Source organism: Natator depressus, chromosome 1, assembly GCF_965152275.1.
Source record: "Natator depressus isolate rNatDep1 chromosome 1, rNatDep2.hap1, whole genome shotgun sequence".
Classification (NCBI taxonomy): domain Eukaryota; kingdom Metazoa; phylum Chordata; order Testudines; family Cheloniidae; genus Natator; species Natator depressus.
This window is the reverse complement of record NC_134234.1, coordinates 300,191,440-300,217,485: the sequence shown is the minus strand read 5'-3', so window position 1 is coordinate 300,217,485 and position 26,046 is coordinate 300,191,440. Positions and strand designations below refer to the sequence as shown.

The 26,046-nt window shown below is 39.7% G+C and overlaps 1 protein-coding gene across 2 annotated transcripts in view; it reads right to left on the bottom strand.

Annotated features, from left to right (window-relative positions):
- Nucleotides 1–25,667, bottom strand: part of MDFIC (MyoD family inhibitor domain containing) — a 64,030-nt gene extending 38,363 nt beyond the window's left edge. Inside the window, exons 1-3 of one of the 2 annotated variants that reach the window (XM_074952037.1) lie at nucleotides 25,557–25,667; nucleotides 25,003–25,157; nucleotides 13,334–13,465 (exon numbers count right to left, since the gene is read on the bottom strand). In XM_074952037.1, the coding sequence (XP_074808138.1) occupies nucleotides 13,334–13,465; nucleotides 25,003–25,096 (226 nt within the window). In that variant the 5' untranslated portion in view covers nucleotides 25,097–25,157; nucleotides 25,557–25,667. Of the gene's footprint in view, nucleotides 1–13,333; nucleotides 13,466–25,002; nucleotides 25,158–25,461; nucleotides 25,509–25,556 lie in introns of those variants that run through there. The other variant, XM_074952045.1, reaches the window with a different exon arrangement.
- Between the last annotated feature and the right edge of the window lie 379 nt (nucleotides 25,668–26,046).

Below are 26,046 nucleotides of genomic sequence, written 5' to 3'. Positions count from 1 at the left end.
TTTCCTCTGGACAGTTAGAATACATAGATTCACATAATCACGCATTGACTTGCAGTGTGAGCTTGCAATCAAAGCTGTATATAGCCCTACTCAATCTCCCTTGATACCACTAACAAGTGCTGATGGTGAATTTCTTGTCACCGAACCCACTGCCATCCACCAACGGCAATGTGAATGCTTTAATGAATTAATCATTTATTTACTGTCTCTGACGAGTCACTGGATAATGTTCCCAAACTATCTGCATCTAATGCATTTGCCAGTCCACCCCATGAGCTGAGGTGCTGAAGGCTATCCAAGCAATGAAAAATAGCAAATCTGGTCCTAATGCCATTCCAGCTGAAGTTTTCAAACATGAAAGAAATGTTCACATTGACAAGCTTTTTGAATTCTTCTCACATATCTGGCCTCAAGAAATCATACCACGACAACTGAAAAATGCCAACATTGTCATATCTATAAGCACAAAGGCTTAAAGAGCAACTGTGATAACTACCATGGTATCTCCTTGCTCTCCATTCTTGCATGGATCCTCTTTAACTAGCTCCTGGACCAAATTAGCGATAAAATTCTATCTGAGACACAGTGCAGCTTTCATGCTCAGTAGAGTACTGTTGACTTGATTTGCATCATCCGACAATTTCAGGAAAAATGTTGCAAACAGCATCAACCTTTGTACATTGTGTTTCTTGATCTAAACAAAGCTTTTAACATGGTCAAATACACTGACTTCTGGCAACTGCTCTCTAAATTTGGACGTCCAGATCATACAATTTTATGATCACTTGGCTATTCCACAAACCACATTTGGAAGAGTTAATGTTGATGGTGATCTAACAAACCCATTTCCAATCACAAATGGGGCAAAGCAAGGATTTTTGGTTTATTCTTCACTGTAATACTAGAGGAATCCTCCAAGACTCTTCAAATGGAGTCTTTATCCACTTTCACACTGGCAAGCTCTTTAATCTCTATCCTCTACATGTGAATACCAAGGTGATTGAAGCACTGATCCAGGAACTACTCTACCCCAATGATTGTGCCTTCCTAGCACGTTCTGAAGCAGCACTACAAAACCTTACAAACTGTTTTGCTGTGGCAGCTCAGAACTTTGGCCTTACCGTCACTCAAATAAAAACTATGTACTAGCCTGCTCCACAATGACTTTATCGAGATCCACATGTAAGCCTGGAAGGTACCATGCTCCAAGTCGTCAGACAATTTAGTAATCTCAGCAGCATGTTAAACAATGATATGACAATCAATCACAAAGTGGATATGCAAATAAAGAAAGCCAGTGCCGCAATATGGTTTCCTTTATCACTGAATCAGAAAGCAACATGGAATCTCTGTAAAACAGACAAAAAATCTAAGTGTATAATGCTGTTGTCCTAATGACATTGCTCTATGGGGTGAAACATGGATCTGTTATTAATGGCACATTAAAAACCTTGACAGTTTCCATTTGCAACACTTATGACGACTGCTGGGCATCAAATGGTAGGACCAGCTGTCCAACACAGAAGTCTTGGCAAAAGATTGGTTGGTATTGAGGCTCATTTGATTTGCACCCAACTGAGATGAACTAGCATTGTAATTTGTATGCCTGAGAATTGTCTAGCAAAACAAATTCTATATTCTGAATTATGCTCCAGCAACCGTAACTATGAAGAGCAGATGAAACACTTCAAAGATACTCAGACAAAATCTGCACAAGATGAATATTTCTGATTCGATCTTTAATAAACTGGCATCTGACCACATCAGATGGCACCACGCTGTAAGTGTGAGTATCCACAACTTTGAGGAGAACCACGCTGTGCAGCTGGAAGCACGGAGCCAGGCATGGAAACAACATGCAACTCAATTAACTCTGGCAAGCAAATGGCTCTGTGGTCAGTCCGGGAAATGATGTTCTCTCCAAATTAGTTTACTGAGCCATGCAAAGCCCCATTAGTACAAACTGTGATTGTTGATACCACCCTCGAAATTGGGGTGACCAATATTATTAGTAGGCAGTGCCTCTCACACTGCGGGGACTACTGGAATGCAAAATAAATTAATAATGTTTAGAAATCCTTCTATCCTCTGGACTGTTAGAATTCAGATTCACATAATCACTCATTAACTTGCAGTGGGAATTGGGTACCTAAGTTCCCTTAGACGATTGCTAGTTTGTCACTCAGGACAGGTCAAAACCACAAAGTGTTTATAAAAGACTAGGAGGTAAACTACTATTCTGGCTCTCTCATTTTAAGAACATAAGAAGGGGCATACTGGGTCAGAACAATGGTCCATTTAGCTCAGTATGCTGTCTAGCAGATGGTGTGATATGCTTCAGGAGGAATGAATAGAATAGGGCAATTATCGAGTGATCCATCTCCTGTCATCCAGTCATATCTTCTGGCAGTCAGAGGTTTAGGGATTGTGTCCTTGACCATTTTGGCTAATAGTGTTTGGGGGGACCTACTCTCCAGGAACTAATCTAATTTTTTTGGAACCCAGTTATACTTTTGGCCTTTGCAAAATCCCCTGGCAATGAGTTCCACAGGTTGACTGTGCATTGTATGAAACAGTACTTCCTTATATATGTTTTAAGCCTGATGCCTATTAATTTCGTTGGGTAACCCCTGGTTCCTGTGTTATATGAAGGGGTAAATAACACTTTCCTATCCACTCTCTCCATGCCATCATGATTATATAGACCTCTATCATATCACCTTTTAGTTGAGTCTTTTCTGAGCTCAGCAGTCCCACTCTTTTTAATCTCTCTTCACATGGAAGCTGTTCCATAACACTAACAACATTTGTTGCCTTTCACTGTACCTTTTCCAATTCAAATATATCTTTTTTGAGATGGGGCAACCAGAACTGCATGCAGTATTAAAGGTATGGGCATACCTCGGATTTACATAGTGACATATAATAAGACAGAAAATATCGATCTCGTGCCTAATAGTTCCTAGCACTGTTTGCTCAATGTAAAGCAAGAGTCAAAAAAGCTGATATTTTCAGAGAACTGTCCACAATGACTCCAAGATCTCTTTCTTGAATAAGAGCTAGTTTAGATCCCATCATTTTGTATGTATAATTGGGTTTATGTTTTCCAGTGTGCATTACTTTGCATTCATCAACACTTACTTTCATCTGCCATTTTGTTGCCAAGTCACCCAGTTTTCTGAGATCCTTTTGTTGCTCTTCGCAATCAGCTTTGGATTTACGAGTAATTTTGTCTCAACGGCAATCTCTGCCACCTCACTATTTATCCCCTTTTCCAGATCATTTATGAGTATGCTGAACAGCACTGGTCCCAATACAGGTTCTGGGGAGACCTCACAATTTCTCTCTCTCCATTCTAAAAAATGACCATTTATTTATAGTCTTTGTTTTCTATGTTTTAATCATTTACTAATCCATGATCACTCTTATCCCACGACTGCTTACTCTGTTTAAGAGACTTTGTCAGACGCTTTCTGAAAGTCCAAGTACAGTATAAAACTGGATTACCATTGTCTATGTGCTTGCTGAGTCCCCCCAAAGAATTCTAATAGCTTGGTGAGGCATTATTTCCTTTTACAAAGGCTGTGTTGACTCTAGTCCAACATATCATGTTCACTACCAGGCAAATTGGTTGAAACTGTAGTAAAGAACAGAATTATTAGACATGTAGATGAAGTTGGCTGGCCAGCCTGTAATTGCTAGGATCACCTTTGGAGCCTTTTTTTAAAAAAAATTGGCATTACATTTAGCTATCTTCCAGTCATCTGTACAGAGGCTGATTTAAGCGATAGAGAGAATTCACTATGGTATGTAACCTATATATGCATGCACACACACATTATATGGAAGACGCATTAACACTCTTCAGCCATGCAACCTACACCAAGCTGTGCTATAAAACACACGAAAAATACATAGAAATTAAAATGAGAAAGGCTAACCATTTCTGCAATGGTTCACGTTCATGACCTTTTTTTTTTTTTTTGGCAAAAAAGTATTCTAAAAGTACAAACCATGTATGATCATGTTTTTGTACAGAATGTAATTTGTTGTTTGCAATGCTAAAGATGGCTAATTGAAACGAGTATTACCAAAAATGGCAGACTGAAGCCACACTAACTCTGGGGCTCCATACTATTTCACATTGAATTTGGTCTCACTTTTATTCCTCTTTCACTTTAAAGGCACAAGACAAATATACATATTTTCCAATTAAGAGAAGTAATTACAATTATAGTGAACTATTTTTAAAACCAATTCAGCATATAACAGTTTTGGATTCAGTTTATCTGACATGGTGCCAACAACAGACACTATTCTGAAATGTAGCTAAAATTTACTTTATATTCAAAACATGGCAAACCCGATTATCTTTAATTTTATCTGGAAATCCCAAACTATATGCAGAATTTATGATGGTCATCCAAGCAACCAGGTAAAGTGCTGCTGAGGCAGGCATGCAGTAATACAGAAACAAAAGGTTTCAAATAATCTTGGCCATTAGTATATGTAGCATACGTGCATCACACTATGATCACCCAGCACAGCATCTAAGGTTCCTGTTGGAATCATGACTGCTACTACATACACAAGTAGTGGGATTAGCCAAAAAACAACAACAAAAAACACCCACCTTCTTCCACATTCAGTCACCCAGGAGGTTACACACTATGAAAAACTAGCCATGGTAGTTAAACCACTGCAACTCATTCTATCTGGGGTTATGGATTAAAAACCAAGACATTTTCAATTTATACAAAAGGAGTACTTGTGGCACCTTAGAGACTAACCAGTTTATTTGAGCATGAGCTTTCGTGAGCTACGAAAGCTCATGCTCAAATAAACTGGTTAGTCTCTAAGGTGCCACAAGTACTCCTTTTCTTTTTTCTTTTTACGAATACAGACTAACACGGCTGTTACTCTGAAACCTGTCAATTTATACAGAATGCAGCAGCCTGCCCGCCCCTTTTTAAGCAAAAAAGGCTACAAAGTGCATATCACTGGCACTTTGCCGATTCTACTGGCTTCCAATATCTGGTTAACTACAAAGTCCTGGTTCTAACCTTCAAGGACCTTAACTGATAAGGGTCTGGTTATCTCAGATACTGTCTTGCCACCAAGACAAATGTACTCAAGGTTATACTGCAGCTGATAGAGTCCAGGGTGAAATTCTCCAGATTAAGGGGCAGAGCATGCTCAGCAGAGGCACCTTGGAATATCTTACAGTGAAAAATAAGAATGATCCCAATATGGACCCTTTCCAGGGACAATGTAAAGCCTACCTTTTTGCAAAAGCCTTCCTCACAATAGGAAAGAACTCATCCACATTTCTAATTAGAAGAAAGGGTGGGGCAAAGAGATCTAAACAATCAGAGCTCAATCATCAGGAGGTAGTGGTGAATAGTATCCATTATGAAGAAATATAATGTGACTCCACTGGTTGTGTTACCTCAGAACTGTGATGATTACATTAGGAATATTCAAGATTGTTATTCTGTCTGTGTACTGCTGGTAATGGCTTACGATTTCTCACGTGCATTTACAAGTTTCCAGCAACTGCACTTTTATTAAAATCTTCTAAATTCTCCTCCTCTAGGCTTGATGCACCTGTATCAGGACTAAACTCAAGTACCATAGAAAGGACCAGTTAAGAGCCCACTCTAGAATACAAGCACCACATAATGCAATGACCTGCCCCGAGCTGACTAAGCCCTTAAACGTCTCATTCAAGATCAGAATTCCCACAACAACTGGCGTACAATGTAAGATCAAGCTTACCAGAAAAACTTTATATAGTACAAGATGTATAACCAATATAGTGCAAGACATATAACTTATCCTCTGTTGTCTTTTTAAAATAAGTTAAATAATCAGAATTAATGTTTTGGTACTTACTGGTTGCAAACTGTCACAGTAAGTCACATTATTCATCCTTATGTAGTGCTGAAAGGATTAGCTTATGCTCAACAGTTTGAAATAAAAGTGCATACTTTTGAAATCACTGTATGAGCAATCTTACTATTTGGTAGGTCATCAGCCTTTTGGGTGCCAAACTCTTTTCTCCACTTCACTGTAATAGTTCACTTGAATAAACATCATGTATAATAGATTTAGCTTCAGATAAGGAATTAAACAACCGGCTGGGAAGAATAAGTTAAAATACACATGGCATTAGGCCAGTCAATACATACTGAAGGAGATCTGAGAGTTGAGAGAGAGGAAGCACATTAGAGGGAAAAGTAGAAGTTAGTAAAGGAGGTGTTTGGTAGATGGGTCAGAGGTTAGGGTGATCTGGTTGAAGGAGAAATTGCTTAGGTGTCCCAAGAAGTGGCTACACATAAAGGTGCTCCTAGACACAACTACTGTATCTGTTGTCTGGACACGCTTCCTCTGAAAATGTGTTAAATGGCTCAAAGGGGATCAAACATTCAAGTTCATATCCTACTTGCCTTTATTTGAATGTCTGGGCATTGAAATAAACAAAACTGGACTGTTTATTTAGATACACTTCTGGTCACGTGCCTGCTCGGGCACTGCATCTATCCCATTTGGAACACGGCACAATTATGTCTTTAAGGATGAGGATGTACTATTTAAGATCAGTATGCTATTTTCATTCATTTCTATTAATCTAATTTGTAAAGCATTTTAGACTTACAGAGTAACAAGCCATCACAGAGGATTTGCCAGCTCTGAAGTTTGAAAACAGCCATTTGAGTTAATCCAAGCACTAAGACTTTTTTTTTTTTTAAACAGAACAAGATTTTTCATTCTCATAACTTTAAAACGGTTTAATACACTCTAAGATTTCTAAGAAAAATTCATCTTTGGACTGAAATCAAGCAGAAGGGATCATTCTAAAAATTAGATACTATAATGGGAGTTATAAAAATGTCCTAATTTTAAATTGTATAATATAACCTACCAAAAAACAAAAATACTGCATTGCAAATCCCGAAACAGACCTTTTCCTAGAGCAGTTGTTTTCATTCATTAACTGTAGAAAATAAAATCTCTGGGTAAATTTGAGTAATAGAGAAGATCATAAACCTCCTAGAGTAATGTAATCACACCACCTTCCTTACCTCCTTTTCTTTAATTAAGATAGTGGACACCACAGTGTACATAGTAGTTTATCCCCCCAGAGATGGATGAAGTATCTCTTTCCCAAGAGAAGAACGCTTACACAGGATGCTGTTTAGTAGAGGAGAAAGAGGCAATTGAAGCAGAGAAATGATGGATAGCAATGACCTTTCTATCTGTAAAACATGGGCATATTTTAGGCTATTTAATTTTCAGAATTGAATTATTATTAATCAATTATTCATGGCAATTTGAATCTATTGGAGATGATTTTTGTTTTCTTAAATATCACAAAGCTATCCTTCTTGAGAACCAGAAAGGAGATTAAATCCTCACAAGTAAATAACGATCAAGTCACTGAAACTCTCCCCCATCTCTCACACACATTCTTTTTCCTACATAAAACATACATTAATGATGACTTTTTACTTTCTATAAGACTTGTGTCTAAAATCTATCTACTTAATCATTTTGAATGTTATTTTGACTACAACAAAGACGTTTTCTGTGCCGGTATAGCTTGAGTATTAAACTGCAGAAGCCACTGTAGTTTGGGATCGGTGAAAGAATGTACACCCCATCTCCGACTGGGAGAGACGAGCACTACCACAAGCAGTGCTGTTGCATAATAGCCTTTCCCACAGACACTAGTTAAAGCAAATGCAGTTAAACTTAAGCACCTTCTTTAATTTCAGCTTAACAGTGGGGAAAAAAACATACAGAGCCTTTGAAAGGTGTGGGTGCACAGCAACAGGCAAGGACAGGATAAGATTACTGGGCTCAGCATATATGGATATGGGGTGTATGTGAATGGGCGTATGAGTGCTTGTGAAGGTTTCTTTTTTCCTGGCTGGGCCAGCCTATTTTCTGCATGTCTGGATAGCAGAATTTCTGTTCCCAGAGCAATAATGTTCCATCAAGCACCCCTCCCACACGTATCAAAGAAGGGTTGCAGCAGAAGTAGGGTCTCCATAAAGGATGCCTGCCGTACTCCGATGTGGACGGGGGAGCTATTAGCTGGTATTTAAACACACAACTAAGGAAGAAGGCAAACCTGATAAGAGGCTGGCTTTAGAACAGCTTCATTAGAGGAACAGTATCCTGAATGCCTGCAGAATCCTGAAATAAGAAGGCTGAGGGTGATTCTCTGTGGAAGGAAAAAGGGTTACAATAGTTTCTGGGATTTTTCAAGACTATAAAATCCTGGCTGATCAAAAACTTTAGGAGCTGCTGGTGCAGAGAGGAACTCTCTTACACCAGGAGCCATATAGAGCTACCAAATTCAATGTTGGAGTAGGCCGATTACAGGAGATTACCATCTGAAGGATGAAGTCCAGGGAAGTGCCTCAAAACCAAGCACTTGGAGTGAGAGAGTTGCAAGGTGGTAATACGGAGTCCTTGGCCTGTCTCAGAACAAGACAATGGTTCTTCCAGGTTCTGAGGCTAGGTTCAAACATTCTGCTACCTCCCTAGCTAATTATAATAGAAGAGCTATAGCTATGTTTTCACCTACTGGGCAATGTGTTGCAGGTGCAATTACTAACTATTGGGTGACTAACTACCTGATAAGCACCATACACACAGAATTCACTTGTGAGAACACACAACATGTGAGTGCAAAAAATGCACTCACAACAGAAATGGTGGGCTGATACTCTCTTTCAGACCATTCATGCTTGGATGCTTTTCTTCCCACTACTGTTTGTATGTTTGTCTTCATAGACTGCAAGCTCTTTGGAGCAGACCTTTTGCACTCATGCACACATGGGCAGTGCCTAGCACACTGTTGGAGTATGGAATGCAAAAACAAACAAACAAGGTTTGGCTCCTTCCTTCCTCCAGGCAATTAAAGAATTCACACTAATCTCTCACTGGCTCCAATGATTACCAGTTAGATTAATTTGTATTATTCACTTCCAATAAGAATTAAACTGAAGAAACTAAAGAAAGAAAAAAGTATGTCACAGCATGCATTTTATAACATTTCAATGTTAGATAGCTAACCTCATGCAGAAGTGTTAATAGAATATATGGCCAGACGTGACCACTGTGATCATCTAGTTTGACCTCCTTTACTACACAGGCCATAAAACTTAATTGAATTAATTCCTTAAACTACAGCAAATCTTTTAGGAAAGTATCCAATCTTGATTTTAAAATTTCCAGCGATATAGCATCCACCACAACCTTTGGTAAGTTGTTCCTATGGTTAATTACCCTCACTGTTAAAAATGTATGTCTTTCTTCTAATGTGGATTTGTCTAGTTTCAATTTTCAGCCACTGGATCTTGTTATACCTTCATCTGCTAGCTTGAAGAGCCCTCCATTATCAAATTTCTATTTCTCACGTAGGTATTTATAAACTGTGATCAGATCACCCTTAACATTCTCTTTGTTAAGATAAATAAATTGAGCCCCTGGAGTTTCTCACTATAAGGCGTATTTTCCAATCCTTTAATCTTTCTCCTCTGAACCCTCTCTAATTTATTAGCATAATCTTGTGTGGACACCAAAACTGGACACAGCATTCAGGTAGTGCCAAAAACAGATGTAATATGACCTCCCAACTCCTACCTAATACTCTCCCATTCATTAATCCAAGGATTGCATTAGCCCTTTTGGCCACAGCAGTATAGAGGGAACTCATGGTCATCATGATATCCAGGTCCTTTTAAGAGTCACTGCTTTCCAGAATACAGTTCCCCATCTTGTAAGTATGCCTTCATTATGGTCTGAATGATCATCATCTGGGAGAACGATGCACATTGGGGGTAGGTCACTTGTCAGGGGTAGTATGATGGTGTTCATTACTGGTTTCTGAGACTTGGGTTTGGGGATTTTGGGGGGTGGGGGTGGTAACAAGAGGGATATATGGGAGTCCAAGCATGTAAAGGTGTAGCAAAACTGCAGCTGGTTTGGGGAACGGGCTGCAAGCTAAGGGGTGTGAAGGGGTTTGTATAAGACAGTGAGTGGATGAGATATTTCAATTTATTAATTCTGCCTTGTAACACGAATTTACAAATGCAAATGAGCAATGATAAAAATAGTGAACTCGTTACACAGAGTCCCTAAAATTCTAATCTATTGTACTGTATCTGGATCAGTAAAACTGACGGATGAATTTAGTTACATACACAGCAGCATAAGAAACATCTGTAAAAAAGAAAAACCTGGAAAATTAACAGATGGAAACATTTATCATATGAAAACTAAAAGGTTCTTATTACAAAAGGGGGCATGTATCAACTGTGTGGGTGGACAAAACAATCCTTATGGAAAAAGAGAAACTGAATCATTAGGACAGTGGTAAATAGATGGCAAGACTTTTGAACAAAAATTACAATGTGTCCTTTGTTTAAAATTAATTAAAAACATGAAAAACTAATTATTTGACTAGGCAGCGTTATGTAAATTTTCTTATTTAAAATATAACAATATGCCAATACACTGTTTACTTCTAGTCCCAGACTGGTTTTTATATACAATATTTCTTGAATACACTTGAATAATACAATATACTTGGTTGAATAAGTATCATGCTTAGCTGAAGTACTTATTATTAAGATGATAAACAATGTTTTAGACACACAAGGTTCCCTTTATTATACTTGTTCTGTTATTCAAGCTTCAATTATCGAGAAGACCAATGCATAAAACTTTTACAAATAGCACTTGCAGTATGTAATCGAGTCAAATATTGCTAATGTGATGTAAAAGCTACGTCTCTCCTCATGCCCACAACTGAAGAACAGTGAGAAAATCTGCTTTAGTATCATGATTTTTACTACTTTTTCTTGGAGGATCACTTTGCTCTGCATTAAGAAAATTAAGAAAAAAAAACAATGGTGAAATAAAAAATGAGTATTCATTATTTCGCAACAGTTATTCACACATGCTTCATCATAATGGCAGCACTTTATATTTGAGTTTCATATAGCAGTAAAGGATGGGAGCTTTAGAGGTATTCAGCACTGACCTAACTGCTGTCACTGAAGTCAATGGTAAAACTGATATTGACTTAAATGGGAGCAATTAGGCCAATGCCAAACCCTTTTGAAAATCCCACCAAAATATTTATGATGAGATGATCCCTCCCATTACTCAGGCTTTCAATCATGGTGTCATTTTAGACTCTCCTCACTTCCACGCACTTGCCAATTCCTGCTGCTTCTTCCTATACCATAAAAAGAAAAAAAAAATCCTCCCATCTCCAATCCAACTGCCAAGAACAGAATCCACACACTAGTTGTTTTTTTTAAATCTTGACTACTGCAACCTTCTGCTATACCATTCTCTCTCCACTGCAGTTCAGTCCATCTAAAATATTGCTACCAATTGATTTTACTTTCCCAGAACTCTAGGCCTTCTTCCCCAGCCTCTCTTCTAATCCCACATAAAATTCAAACTTTTTCTCTTAACCCTCAAGGAACCCCAGACCCCTCCTCCTGCAAACAATTCTACCCTCATCTCCTCCACTACACCCATCTCTCTCTTTGCTCACTCTCAACTCTGCCTCTTCTTGCCTGTCGCCATTACATTTAGAACATCACTCTCTTCTTTTCCAAAACCATTTAACATCCACTTTTTCCAAACTTAGGTCAACCTAGCTACATCACTCAAGGGTGTGAAAAAAAATCACACCCTGAAAAACGTAGGTATGATGACCACAGCCCCAATATAGACACCACTAGGTCCACAGAAGAATTCTTCCATTGATCTAGCTACCACCTCTTGGGGGAAGGGGGAGGAATTTCCTACAGCAATGGAAAAAGCTCTCCCATCACTGTAGCAAATGTCTGCACTACAGGGGTGCAGTAGAAGGTTTGCCTCTGTAGAGCTTCTAGTGCAGACACACCTTAATACTCAGTACAGTATTTTGAACTTCCCTAGCTTATGCCCTTAGACTGACAGTCCTTTGGGATAAGGAACCCGTTAATTGTGGCACAGCTCTCCCACCACACTGTTTTACATACATTTATGTCCCCATATATAACAACTATTACCCCAAACTATGGAAAATGGGCAGATTTACCTTTAGGTAAATTTAAGCTTTCCTAAGAAACACCTAACCAGTAATACAATACATCCAAGATATGGCAAAATATTTATGGAGTTAGTTATTTAAAAAAAGGGAGAAGTTGATATTTTAAGAGAGACTTTTATTCAGCTGCTTACAGAAAGGGGAGGAGATGGGACCACACAAGGGAAAAGAAATGCTTAACTATGGAGAGTTCTGAGGACTAGAGTAGCACAAATTTATCCTGCTGAAACTCTGCTGAAGGACAATACATGCAGAGTATGCCGCAACTCTAACCTTTAAGTGGATGGTCAGTCCACATTGCTCAGGTTGAAAGTAGATGCAAAATGCTTCTTTAAGCTTATTCAATTTATGAATATACCTTATAATTAGAGACATTTCCCCATGTTACCACTCCCTTGACTTTCAAAAGCTCAACTATTTACAGAATGTTAAAGTAAACACAGCATTAGCACTAACAGTTATTAGCAAAACATTTGACCTTTAAGCATGTGCAACTGTTCAGAATACATTGGGCAGTGCATAAACATTGACTGAAAAAGAAAATGAAAATAGCCTTACATTCTTTATTTAAAATAAATTATAGACTAGGGTGCAGCTTCTAAAAGCTATCTAGTAACCTTACCAATCAAGCTTTAAGGTATGTTTTACAACATTCTTTTAGTTCGGTGTCTGGAGAGGCTACATTTTGTTATGCAAGACCTTTCTGCAAGCATGCTACTTTAGGACTTGAAATTCCTCGGTTGCTCAATGTATCTGAATGGAAGCTCTCGCTTTAAAAAAAAGCTGCTTTGAGCTTAGTTTACTCTGCCACTTAAACATGTAACTTGATAAATCTATGGTGATAGTACCTAGTAAAGTTGCACACTGCAACTAGTTTGTCTGCTACATAAACTCATCTGGTCATGAACTTATGGGCAAAGTACATCACGTCACATAATATTATGTCTTTAAAAGGTAAATTGTACAGGAGTTCCCTATCATACTGTTATGCAGAGACACTCAAATCACCAAAACATCTTGTTTATGTCTTGGTTTCAACCTTTTGCTGATAATGCTGACAGGAATCATTCCAGGGAAGAAATTCTGTTGACATACATTATGGTTGCAACATAATTGATTTGACACACATTTAACTGAGTGAACAGTCAGTACCCCATTACACTAGTAAAGCAAGCCTAAACGACAGCAATTTGTTCTGGAAATACTTACTTCTGATGAGGTCACCATCAGTGCGATTTCCCCAGACAGACTGGTCTTGTATCTTTGGTTGTATGCTTTGGTTATTGGAAGGTGGTGTTATGTCTCTTTCTCCTGCAGCTGTATTCTCTTTATCACATTTTTCTAAATCAAAGAAAAACATATTTTAATTTCAAATCACTGATAACATTACTATTGTTATTTTCCCCTTTTAAATAATGCACAATAATGTTAGTTTCAACCACTTTTCCCATCATTTTTGCTCATCTAATCAGACGAGTTCTTTAATGAAAGTCTTTCAGTGGGCTTGCATTTTACATGTTCATATGCAAATACACCTTAAGACAACAGTTTAATGGCAAACTGTGTTTGGCGTTTAACAATGTTTATTTACCTTCCAAAACAACATTTGCAGATAAAACCTCTAAATGACACACAAAATCCGGTATTTTTGCCCATGCAGATGTGCTTCTTGTGTAGAAACTACTTGCTATGTGGGAATTTCATAAAAGCTACAGGAACTGTGCCAAAGGTCTGAGATTCAACATATGACTAAGGACTTATGTTGACTAGTAGCCAAAACTGATGGAGACGAAAATCCCATGGTAACAGAACTTTCAGTTGTTGTTTTTTTAAAGATATGAAAAGTCATTGTTGAATTAAAATGAAGTTCTAACCAAATTTACAAAATGCTTTTCTTTTTGTAATAAACATGCTCCAAATGTAAGAAAGCTTCACGGTGTTGGCCAAGAGATTCTTAAGCCTTCTTTACAAGTACTAGAGAATTCAACAGTAATATGTTCAGATGTAGTTTCCCATATGAAGTTTCTCCCTGCTCACAAGCACTGACCCATATTTTCACTCACCAAAATAAATGAAAGCTTTCATAGGTATCTTCCATAGGCAATTATTTTATTCAAAACACACCAGTCACTGATAGATCACCATGCATCTGAAGAAGTGAGGTTTTTACCCATGAAAGCTTATGCTGAAATAAATCTATTAGTCTTTAAGGTGCCACCAGACTCCTTGTAGTTTAAGAATCTATATTCCATGTTAAAATGGTTCATAAAAATACTGCACTTAGATTTCAAGTTGCAGTTTGAAATATTACTTCATAACGTTTTTGGAATGTGTTTTATAACGTGTGCTATGTAAAGCTATTTTAAAATAAAGTGAACTACCACCTGTTGAATAGTGCGGAGGAAACTGCATGAAATTCTTAATGTTACCTTTATTAATTTACTGTATCTCTAGCACACAGATAACGATTTAAATCATTTAAAAAGATTTTGCTCTTAAACTAACCAGAGTAGCAAAATTAAGAAGATTATGAAACCAATCCTGAATTGTTGGAAGACAATTGATGTTTCACTGTGCAGCGGTAACTGTTTTGTATAAGATGTGATGGTGCACAATCCTATTTAAAATCTTGATATAGTAGATGATATTAAACAGTCCTACTGAAAGAACAACTGTATTTTGGGGCAGTCAAAATTCCAAATTAAATTTTAGCCAAGTGAACTAGAATTCTGAGCGTAGAACCAACTGTAAGTGTCAAATTTCCTTAGATGTCACCACACCTACAGCAGTTGTCATTCGGTCTTAAGTAGACATCTTCTCAATATCTGAAGTCTGCGGAATAATTCATAATTAATTACCTTTAATTTTACTTCTCTATTAGCTTTCTACTCATTTCCCAACTTCTTTTCATTGCTGAGGACTAAACCATACTTAGAATCATAGAATATCAGGGTTGGAAGGGACCCCAGAAGGTCATCTAGTCCAACCCCCTGCTCGAAGCAGGACCAATTCCCAGTTAAATCATCCCAGCCAGGGCTTTGTCAAGCCTGACCTTAAAAACCTCTAAGGAAGGAGATTCTACCACCTCCCTAGGTAGCGCATTCCAGTGTTTCACCACCCTCTTAGTGAAAAAGTTTTTCCTAATATCCAATCTAAACCTCCCCCATTGCAACTTGAGACCATTACTCCTCGTTCTGTCATCTGCTACCATTGAGAACAGTCTAGAGCCATCCTCTTTGGAACCCCCTTTCAGGTAGTTGAAAGCAGCTATCAAATCCCCCCTCATTCTTCTCTTCCGCAGACTAAACAATCCCAGCTCCCTCAGCCTCTCCTCATAAGTCATGTGCTCTAGACCCCTAATCATTTTTGTTGCCCTTCGCTGGACTCTCTCCAATTTATCCACATCCTTCTTGTAGTGTGGGGCCCAAAACTGGACACAGTACTCCAGATGAGGCCTCACCAGTGTCGAATAGAGGGGAACGATCACGTCCCTCGATCTGCTCGCTATGCCCCTACTTATACATCCCAAAATGCCATTGGCCTTCTTGGCAACAAGGGCACACTGCTGACTCATATCCAGCTTCTTGTCCACTGTCACCCCTAGGTCTTTTTCCGCAGAACTGCTGCCTAGCCATTAGGTCCCTAGTCTGTAGCGGTGCATTGGATTCTTCTGTCCTAAGTGTAGGACCCTGCACTTATCCTTATTGAACCTCATCAGATTTCTTTTGGCCCAATCCTCCAATCTGTCTAGGTCCTTCTGTATCCTATCCCTCCCCTCCAGCATATCTACCACTCCTCCCAGTTTAGTATCATCCGCAAATTTGCTGAGAGTGCAATCCACACCATCCTCCAGATCATTTATGAAGATATTGAACAAAACCGGCCCCAGGACCGACCCCTGGGGCACTCCACTTGACACCGGCTGCCAACTAGACATGGAGCCATTGATCACTACCCGTTGAGCCCGACAATCTAGCCAGCTTTCTACCCACCTTATAGTGCATTCATCCAGCCCACACTTCCTTAACTTGCTGACAAGAATACCATGGGAGACCGTGTCAAAAGCTTTGCTAAAGTCAAGAAACAATACATCCACTGCTTTCCCTTCATCCACAGAACCAGTAATCTCATCATAAAAGGCGATTAGATTAGTCAGGCATGACCTTCCCTTGGTGAATCCATGCTGACTGTTCCTGATCACTTTCCTCTCATGTAAGTTGAATTCTCTCATTTTTGATTCCTGTTTGAAAAACTATGATGGTATGTACAGTACGCTGCCAGCCAGCACTACTTCATTGGCTATTCTGTGAACCACTCCTGAAATTGTGATTCAATTGTTAACATCAAGAAAACAAAGGTGCAGCATTTAAGAAAGGAGTGTCACAACTAACCAGTAAAATAACTCTTGATCTGAGGATTATCTAAAAATGAGTATCTTAAATTGCTGAAGGGATATCAAAAGACAGATGTGCAGCATAACACCATTAATTTCACCAAGTGAGGATCTGCCCCCGAATGTCCATAGATGAAATCTATCCCAATGTTTTTTCAAATTTCACAGTGAAAGTAATAACCACTGACTTACCTTCTCATTTCCCTCTCCTTCCCACCCACCCACCACTCCAGCAGACTATCTAATTTTTTTTTTTAAATGGGAATTTTCCCCATAGTTGAGATCTTAGGCTTCTTGGATTGCATTATTAGGCTTCAAATAATGGAGACATCTTGGATTATATAATAGACTAACACCTGTCAGGAATGGTCTAGATAATACTTAGTCCTACCATGAGTGCAGGGGACTGGACTAGATAACCTCTCAAGGTCCTTTCCACTCCTATGATTTTATGATTATTTTCTTGATTCCGGAAGTGCTGACACAATGTGCTAGTTGCTGTCCAAGCATGCATGAAGACGAACATTGCCTCCATTTGCGGCAATAATTTACAATTAAAAAAATTGCATTTGTAGATATTTTGTTGTTTTACTTTATTTTTGCGTTTTGTTATGAAACATGCCTGAAAGCAAGATCACTAAATTAAAGCATTACAATGACTATTACCAACAATCCAAGGAAATGCTTGAACCTTGGTTGATGGGTCATACCTACTCAGAAAGTTTTCCCAACAGAGCCTAAAGCTGCTATGAGAGCAATGGCATGATCAGGCACTCCTTTTTCATGGGTTTTCTGTAGGAACTTATAACACTTTTCTAGTTCAAACAAGTTTGGTCTTGAAATTTCTCTCTCTGTATACTAGCCTTCTCTTCTCCATTACATTCTTCAGCCTATATGCAATAAACCCTCAAAATTGACAGCCAGTAGGAAAAAGAGACGCTGTTCAACCCAGCTCATTTCCAAACTCTAACATCCTAGATATTTTGTTTGATATTCATTAGAATGCGTTCATCCAGAATACCAATCTCTCTTCAAAACTTTTGTAAGTTTTTTCAGATGATACAATAAAAGCATCATTCCCTTTCCCTGGTTATTACGGTTATTCATTTGTATTACAGTACTGACTCAGGATCAAGTCCTTCTTGTGCTAGGAACTGCTGCTTAAAAAAAAAAAAGGGGGGGGGGGAGGAGACAGGACAGTCCCTACCCCGAAGAGCTCAGGACTAGATCCACAAAGGTACTTATACATTACAACATTTAGCTGACCTGCTTCTCAGTAGAATCCTTGGATTTAGGCAGCAAAACTGGCAATTAGGTGCCTAAATTCCTTTGTTGATCTGTCAGCTAACTACAGTCTAAGGCCCTGATAGAATCATAGAAACGTAGGATTGGAAGGGACCTCGAGGTGTCATCTAGCCCAGTCCCCAGCACTCATGGCAGGACTAAGTATTATATAGACCATCCCTGACAGGTGTTTGTCTAACTTGCTCTTAAAAATCTCCAATGATGGAGATTCCACAACCTCCCTAGGCAATTTATTCCAGTGATTAACCACTCTGACAGGAAGTTTCTTCTATTATTATCATCCAAACCACCCTTGCTGCAATTTAAGTCCATTGCTTCTTGTTCTATCCTCAGAGGTTAAGGACGACAATTTTTTCTCCCTCCTCCATGTAACATCCTTTTATGTACTTGAAACCTGTTATGCCCCCCTCAGTCTACTCTTCTCCAAAACTAAACAAATCCATTTTTTTTCAATCTTCCCTAATAGGTCATGTTTGCTAGACCTTTAGTCATTTTCGTTGCTCTTCTCTAGACTTTTTCCAATTTGTCCACATCTTTCCTGAAATGTGGTGACCAGAACTGGACACAATCCTCAGTTGAGGCCGAATCAGTGTAGAGTAGAGCAGAAGAATTACCTCTCATATCTTGTGTACTCCTGCTAATAAATCCCAAAATGATATTTCCTTTTTTTGCAACAGTGTTATGCTGTTGACTCTCATTTAGCTTGTGATCCACTATGACCCTCAGATCTCTTTCCACAGTACTCCTTCCTAGGCAGTCATTTCCCATTTTGTATGTGCGCAACTGATTACTCCACTTAGGAAGGAACACTTTGCATTTGTCCTTATTGAATTTCATCCAATTTACTTCAGACCATTTTTCCAGTTTGACCAGATCATTTTGAATTTCAATCCTATCCCTCCTAAGCACTTGCAACCCCTCCCAGCTTGGTATTGTCCACAAAGCTTTACAGATGTATCACAGCCCTGTGGACATGAATCATTTCACTGGTATTATGCATATGAAACTGAAAGCAGAAGTAGGTTTACAGGAAAAGCTACAGTTAGGCATTTATGAGTTTCTGCTTTTCATTTGGTGCCACTTTAGAACCAACACTGACAACTATGAAGTAAACCAATTTCACAAAAATAATAAGCCAAATAATTTTATATTTGGAAACACACAAAGTAACTACTTAACTGGTTTGGAAAAAAACAACTAAAATTGCCCAACAGTTGAAAAAAAAAATCCCCATTATTCATAACACTCAAACTGCTGGTAAAGTGTGACTATTACGGCAACTGGAGTAGCTAGCTGTAACCTTAAGAAATTCTAGGAGTCCCCATAAAGCAGGATTATTACAGTCCAAATCCAATTTGGGTGCAGTGTTCTTTAATGGCCCCAGGATTAAGGAAAGAATCCCCATTCACATAAGAACTAAAGCATGCAAAGTCAATGGTACTTTGAGCACATGCTTGAAGTTGAGCATGTGCTTAAGTGCTTTCCCAAGGCACTGAACATTAATTCTTCTTTTTTCAAACAGTATATTAAATTTCATATTTTGAATTCATATGGAAGTATATTTTGCAGAGAAAGAGGAGGCTGCTGGATGTCATTTTCAGAATTTGTCTCTATTTCTTCTATTTTTTCAACTGATGTGTTTGAATCCGTTTCAACACTCTAAATCATCTTTAGATATCTGTTACTCTCTAAAGTATTCTTCCTGTCATACGATTATTCTTCCTTTCATACTAACACTGTTTGTTTCTCTATTTTGCAAACACTTAGGCAATGTTCACTATTGTTATTCTAGATTATTTTTAGTTAATAACAGGCCAAGGTAAAAGCTTGCTCAGTACTCTTAGATGATATTCCAAAACAGTCTAAAATATGGCCTGATTATTCAGCTGGAGTTCTGTGCAAGATCAACCTCTTAATAGCATACAGTTTATTTAAATGGACAGGATTTAATATAAAAAAGTCTGTCCATGGGTACAAGTAATAATCAGCACCAGCTCACTGCTAACATTTTAGGCATTTTACTTCAATGGGAGCTACTGGTGCTCAGAAATGCTGAGAGTCAGACTTCTTATTTAGGTGCGTTAGGTGTCCTTCACAGTCCAATCTACATCCCACAGAACACTAATACAGGGGACAGTCAGGCAGCTGGGGAGCACAGGAGGTGAGAGGTGCTAGTACTGCTAGTTCAACAACTACAAGGGGCCTGTCCAGAAAAGATCAGGGCCCCACCCAAGCAGATCTAATCACTATTGGGGGGAGGAAATGGACAAGCACCTTTAAAGGTATATCAAAGGTGCACTCTTAGGACTCTCCTCAGTGCCAGGTATATCTCACTGGTACTGATGAGGTACCTCACTGGTACCGATGAGGCTCTCAGGAGTCAAAACTAAGCATTAAAATGGCTCAATTTCAAAAGGGACGACATGACTAATTCATTTGCTCCCAATGGTAAGCCCAGCAATATGAAGAGCCAAATTCCAATTACCTTACTCACACAAATATTTACCAATTAATTTTAAAATGGTCTAATAAGAAAGGTGATTGGAGAGATGCTCCGATGCCATGTCAGTGAGCATGGTGTAAAAAACATTTAACGTGGCCAAGTATACACTTTATAACTTCTGCTAGCATCATCATCTTTCTTTCCCCACAACTTGCATGGGTGTACCCAACTAGCTGCTGAAGCTATTTTCTTCCACTTCTTTTTTCTTAGTCACATAACTGCGGCATTTTTCAGATATTTAAACTTTAAACAGTTCTTCCTTATAAAGAGTCTTGTTTTAAAAGGAAGAGCACATTTAGGCTTAAGCTATCTATCTGACAGCGCAACTGAAAGTACAAGTAGTTGAGTGAGGAGAACACCATTGGAGAGTCTGTTTTCCTTGCAACGCATTGCAGAATTATGGAAGAGAAGAAGAAATGGATGTCCTCAAGAAGTGAGTCTTTGCAAATAGTTGGACAAATATGGAAAACATTTTAGAAGGTTGTATTATAGTTTTTCTGACTGAAGTGCATTTAATATTTTCTATTCCACACAAGAAGCCAGTTATATCTAATTAATGAAACTTGGTCAGTTTTCCCAGGCAAATAGAGATTCAGTTATACTCTTTAGTGCAAATGTACGGAGTCCTAATTTAAAAATGACGAAGTTTTCAAGAAAATGATAGCAAGAATTGTGTAATTAATTACTCAAATTATTTCCATGAACCCCCTGACCTACCCCAAAAAACATTCTGGTCTTTCAGTACGCTAAAGAAAAGCTTTTCAAGAACCTACAACTTCCAGCGAAGTCAGTGGAATCATAGGTCCTCAGCAGCACCTAACAGGGTCAGGTCACAAGGAAATCGCGCTACAGAATATTGCAAATGTTCATTGCTATTTCCCCACAAGTCCTGTTCTCAAAATAAAATTCATGCACATTGATTTGCTAATATTCAGAGTTATTGGGAAAAACTGGTACTCCACTTCCATGCATTCCTCTGTCAGTTTCCTAACAAAGCAAAGAGTATTGTAGAGATATTTCTTCTTAAATACGGATTTAAAAAGCAGCAACTTCCTCTATTTAAAATAAATGCTGTAAATATTTCACAAGGGTCTTAAGTTGAAGGTGAAGTGGACACGGTTTTCCTTACAGGTTTCGGAGTGGTAGCCGTGTTAGTCTGTATCAGCAAAAACAACGAGGAGTCCTTCTGACATTTTACGCTTTCGTGGGCTAGAACCCATTTCATCAGATGCATGGGGTGGAAAAATACAGTAGCAGGTATATTTATACATAGTACATGAAAAGATGGGAGTCCACAAGGACTCCTCGTTGTTTTTGTTTTCCTTACATTATATACAACATACCTTCAGACATCATACAACTAATCTCTTTAACTGAATCTACAACAGTGGTTCTCAAAGCCGGTCTGCCGCTTGTTCAGGGAAAGCCCCTGGCGGGCCAGACCGGTTTGTTTACCTGCTGCGTCCGCAGGTTTGGCCGATCGCAGCTCCCATTGGCCGCGGTTCCCAGCACATACTGTACTGGGATCACATTTATAAAAAGCATAACATTAGTTTATTTATGATTCCCCAAAACAATTTTATTAATAGAAAACAGTAGTTTTCAACCTTTTCTTCATTTGCAGACTACTAAAAAATTTTAAATGGAGGTACAGACCTTTTGGAAATCTTAGACATAGTCTGTGGACCACCAGGGGTTCGCGGACCACAGGTTGAAAACCACTGATCTAAACTATGAACTCAGTTCTTTCACCCTAACACTGAGTAATAACTTACTAAGCAACAGGAGATTAATATGTGTAAGGGTGAAAGAGTCAAGTCCTAAATATTTTTCCTAAACCTTCAATTCTGTAATTCCTGAACTACCCTGGCTTTGTAACCATATACTGCTAAACTGATTGAAGCGCTGGAATAATGATTGACAATGATATAAACTCACCTGTTCCCTTCTCCCCTCCCTTCAAAAACAGATTTAGGCTAAAAGAAAGTAATAAATATCCACAAATACTATTCAAGTTTAGGTTCATCATCAAAATACATCACATTTTAAAGTTGTAGCAAGTAAGACCCCAATCCATTGATGGAACTTTTTACATGCTTAAAGTTGAACATGTGCTTAAGAGTTTGCAGGAGCTGTGACACTGGTAGACCCTGTGCCAGCTCTTGACAAGGTGTAGGTGTCAGCTGAGAACTGACAAATTCATAGCTGAAAACCAGACCAGCTCATCTCTATGTTAGTATTGTTTAAGATAGATGTAAAACTTGTAAGGATGTGTTTAGACTCTATAAATTGGTTGTAAATTGCTGAATGCATTAATCTTATTGTAATCTCTGTATCCCATGCTATAAGGTAATATGTATCTTTTGCTTTATAACTGTAAAAATGCCTGCTCTGAACTTGAGAGCTCAGACAGGAGGAGTGCTTCCCTCACCCACCAAGGAGAAATGTGAGACTAAATGGGCCATTGTAAGACATCAAGATACAGAGACTTTGCTAATTACACCAACACAGGCTACATGCAGAAGGCCTTGTCCCATCAGTTTGAATTCTGAAAGAGGAAAATAAAGATAGCTGACATGAAAATTTTTCATCTTTGGAGTCTGGACTCTCTCGGGGCCATAGACACTAAACTGAAGAAGAGATCCTCAGGGTGAACCTAGGGGTAACCCTGGAAGACATTTTGAATTGACAGATTACTATAGCTCTGTCACTTTTTTGGAACCAGAGACTCATTTTTGGGTATATGTCTGCTTGCTTTAACCTGAAAATAACACTCTCGTTTATTTTCTTAGTTAATATAGCTTGAGTTAGTTTACTGTAGGATTGGTTACCAGCATTGTTTTTAGTGTGAGATCTAAGGTACAAATTGATCTGGGGTGAGTGACTGGTCTCTTGGGACTGGGAACAACCTGAATATTTTGTGATCTTTGGTGTAAGTGACCATTTATCACTAAATCCAGCTTGCCTAGGTGGCAAGATAGACTGGAGTGCCCAAGGGGACTATCTGTGACTTCCTAGTAAGACTGGTATAATGCTTCAGGACTGGGTTGGTAAAATCTAATTATAGAACATACAACCAGTTACAGGTGTCTGCCCTGAGGCTGACATTTACAGTCATGAACCACTCCAGAAAGTGTGACAGGCCCCAACCAGTGCATAAATCTAAACCAAAGTACTTACAACGCTTGTGATTCATTGGCTCTTCAGAATATGATCATATAATCCTTTAAAATGATACTTACACATGTAATAGATATTCAAATTTCTTCTTACACATAGTTTGCCCATGGCCAGATCAGTGTCATATTTTGTCCCAGGTCGTTAAAAAAAAGGCTAATATTTGGGAAGCTAAATGATTTTATTTCATATTAATAAAATAAAAAAACCCAATTCCAAGCCATATATCTTTAAAATAAAGTCTTGTTCCTAAATCAATTATCTCACTGACCAAACTTCAATAATTTCTATGTATGGCCTACATGTAAAGTTTAACCAGTATGGACATTTGATTATATGACACAATAAAGGTGGCACTTAATGCTCAAAATATGTATTACAGACATTGGTCCTTCTGGCAAAAACATGGTGCTAACAGTTCAGTTCTGCACGGTTGATCTTCTGTATCTAATTTTAAAAAAAAAAATTGCTGTTTAGCAGTTATGAGTCACTCTCTAGGACAAAAAAACAATAAGATCAGTATAAGCCAATTTAACATTTCTACATGCCAGAACATTTTTATTTAGCTACGGATACTTTCTGGTTTCTTAAATGAGATGTCAACTTTGATTCCATGTAGCTATTGATTTAAAGATGTTGCCAAAGAAGAGAGTGTGGCTTTATTATACAGTTGTACAACTGAGTTACCATGCTGTGTAACTTTATACATAGCTGGTACTTGAAGCAATTTTAAATTAGATTCTTCCCTTCTATTCTTCAGAGACTTATTTTATATCGCTATCAGAATTCTTGAAATCAAAACTGCCAGCTGTAAAAGAAAAAAAGATAAAGCCTGATTGCCATAGACCATAAGTATGTACAGTAAATGACCACATCCTCCTGTATGTTATCTTCAGAAGATAAGTTGTCAAACTAATTTACCTGCAGCTTTTCCAGAAATCAACTCATTTGGGTGCCAAACTAAAAATAAAATAAGATTTAATTCTGAGAGTGTCATACTAAGATGAAAACAAATGATATGCATCCCTTTGAATAGTGGATTAAAAGGAAGTTAATAAAGCACAAACTGGGTTTGTCAGCAGTATCTCAAGGGTAACCTCAAAGGGAAAACAAAGGGACCTCCAACCTGAACAAGTCATGGTCACAGACCTGCTGCCTACCGCAATCTGCTCGGAGGACACGTTGGGAATTTGAGAGGTATTACAGAGACGTGCTTACAAACAAAACCACAAGGCTGAGAAACGAAAGAAAGGGAGCGTTTAAGGCATAGCATGATGGGGCTCTCTTGTTTTTTAAAAAGAGGGAACTTGGGGGGGGGTGAGACCCACCTACTTTTTTTCTGTTGACTGCAGAGACACATTTTCAGTAACAAGCGGAGTCCAGAGGAACAGCAGAGACCAGGGCTCAACACCCCCCTCCCTACACACACCGAATGAACCAGGGAACGTACCATTCCAATCAGAGGCGCAACAATTGGAGAGAAACTTTAAAGCAACTCACCGCGAGGCAGCGAGAGCAGAAGGCTGCGTTCGGTCCGAGCTGCAGGCGCTGGCCCTTCAGGCCCCGGAGGAAGAGGTTCCCTCGCTTGGGACATCTGCCAGCTCTCTCCCCGCGTCCTAGGAGCTTCCACCCCCCGACCAGCCTAACACGCCACCCTGAAGGGACAAACACACGAGAGGCCGTTCGAATGCGTTGCTCCCCCGCACACTCACGGCTCCGGGGCTGGGGCTAGGGCTTGGGGAGGGGCCGGCCCCAAAGAAGCAACAACTTTGCAACTCCGCGGCAGGCGCGTCCCTCCGCCCCTGTCCTCCCCGCTGTATGCGGAGGGCGCCTTTAGATGCACAGGCGCAAAGTGCTGGCGGGCAGCTCAGGGCGGAGCACAGCCCCCGGGGTGCCTGAGCTTTGGGGGGCTCGGGGGATGCTCAGCGCCCCATAGCCAGCAGAAGCCACCCGCCATACCTTGGCACTGCCTTCTGCTCGGCCCCGGCACGCTCCCCTCCTCCACCTCCTGTGGCGGGATGTCCCTTTCCTCCGCCCCGGCAAGGGAAACTTACCGAGGCTCCCAAAGCAGCAGCAGCATCTCCCCTGGCAGCGCGGCCGCCTCTTCGCCTCCCCTCTCCAGCTGCGGCGGCTGCCTCCTCCCTCCTGTGCAGCCCCCAGGCTCCTACTGCTGCAGCCCCTGGCACCCCGCCCCGCTGCCGCGCGGGCCCTCGCCCTCTACAGCCAGCGCGCTGCACACACCAAGCGGGGACTTTTTTCGTCTCTCTCTCCCCCGCCCCAACGCTTCTTCTTTTTTCATCATTTCCGGAGACTGGAAACAGCCAGCTGTGGCTGGCAGCGATCGAGGCGTGGGGGCGGCGGCGGCTCCCCAGGTCCCGCTGCCCGACCCGTTCCCCAGAGGCTGGGGCAGGGAGGCTGGGCCAGAAGAAGGTCATGGGCACCAGCCAGGCCCAAACTGGGAGCATCCTCCTACCAGGTGGCTGGGGTTGGGTATGGGCCATGCTGGGCTTTTAACCCTGCAAGTGCCCTGAGCAAATGGGGGGC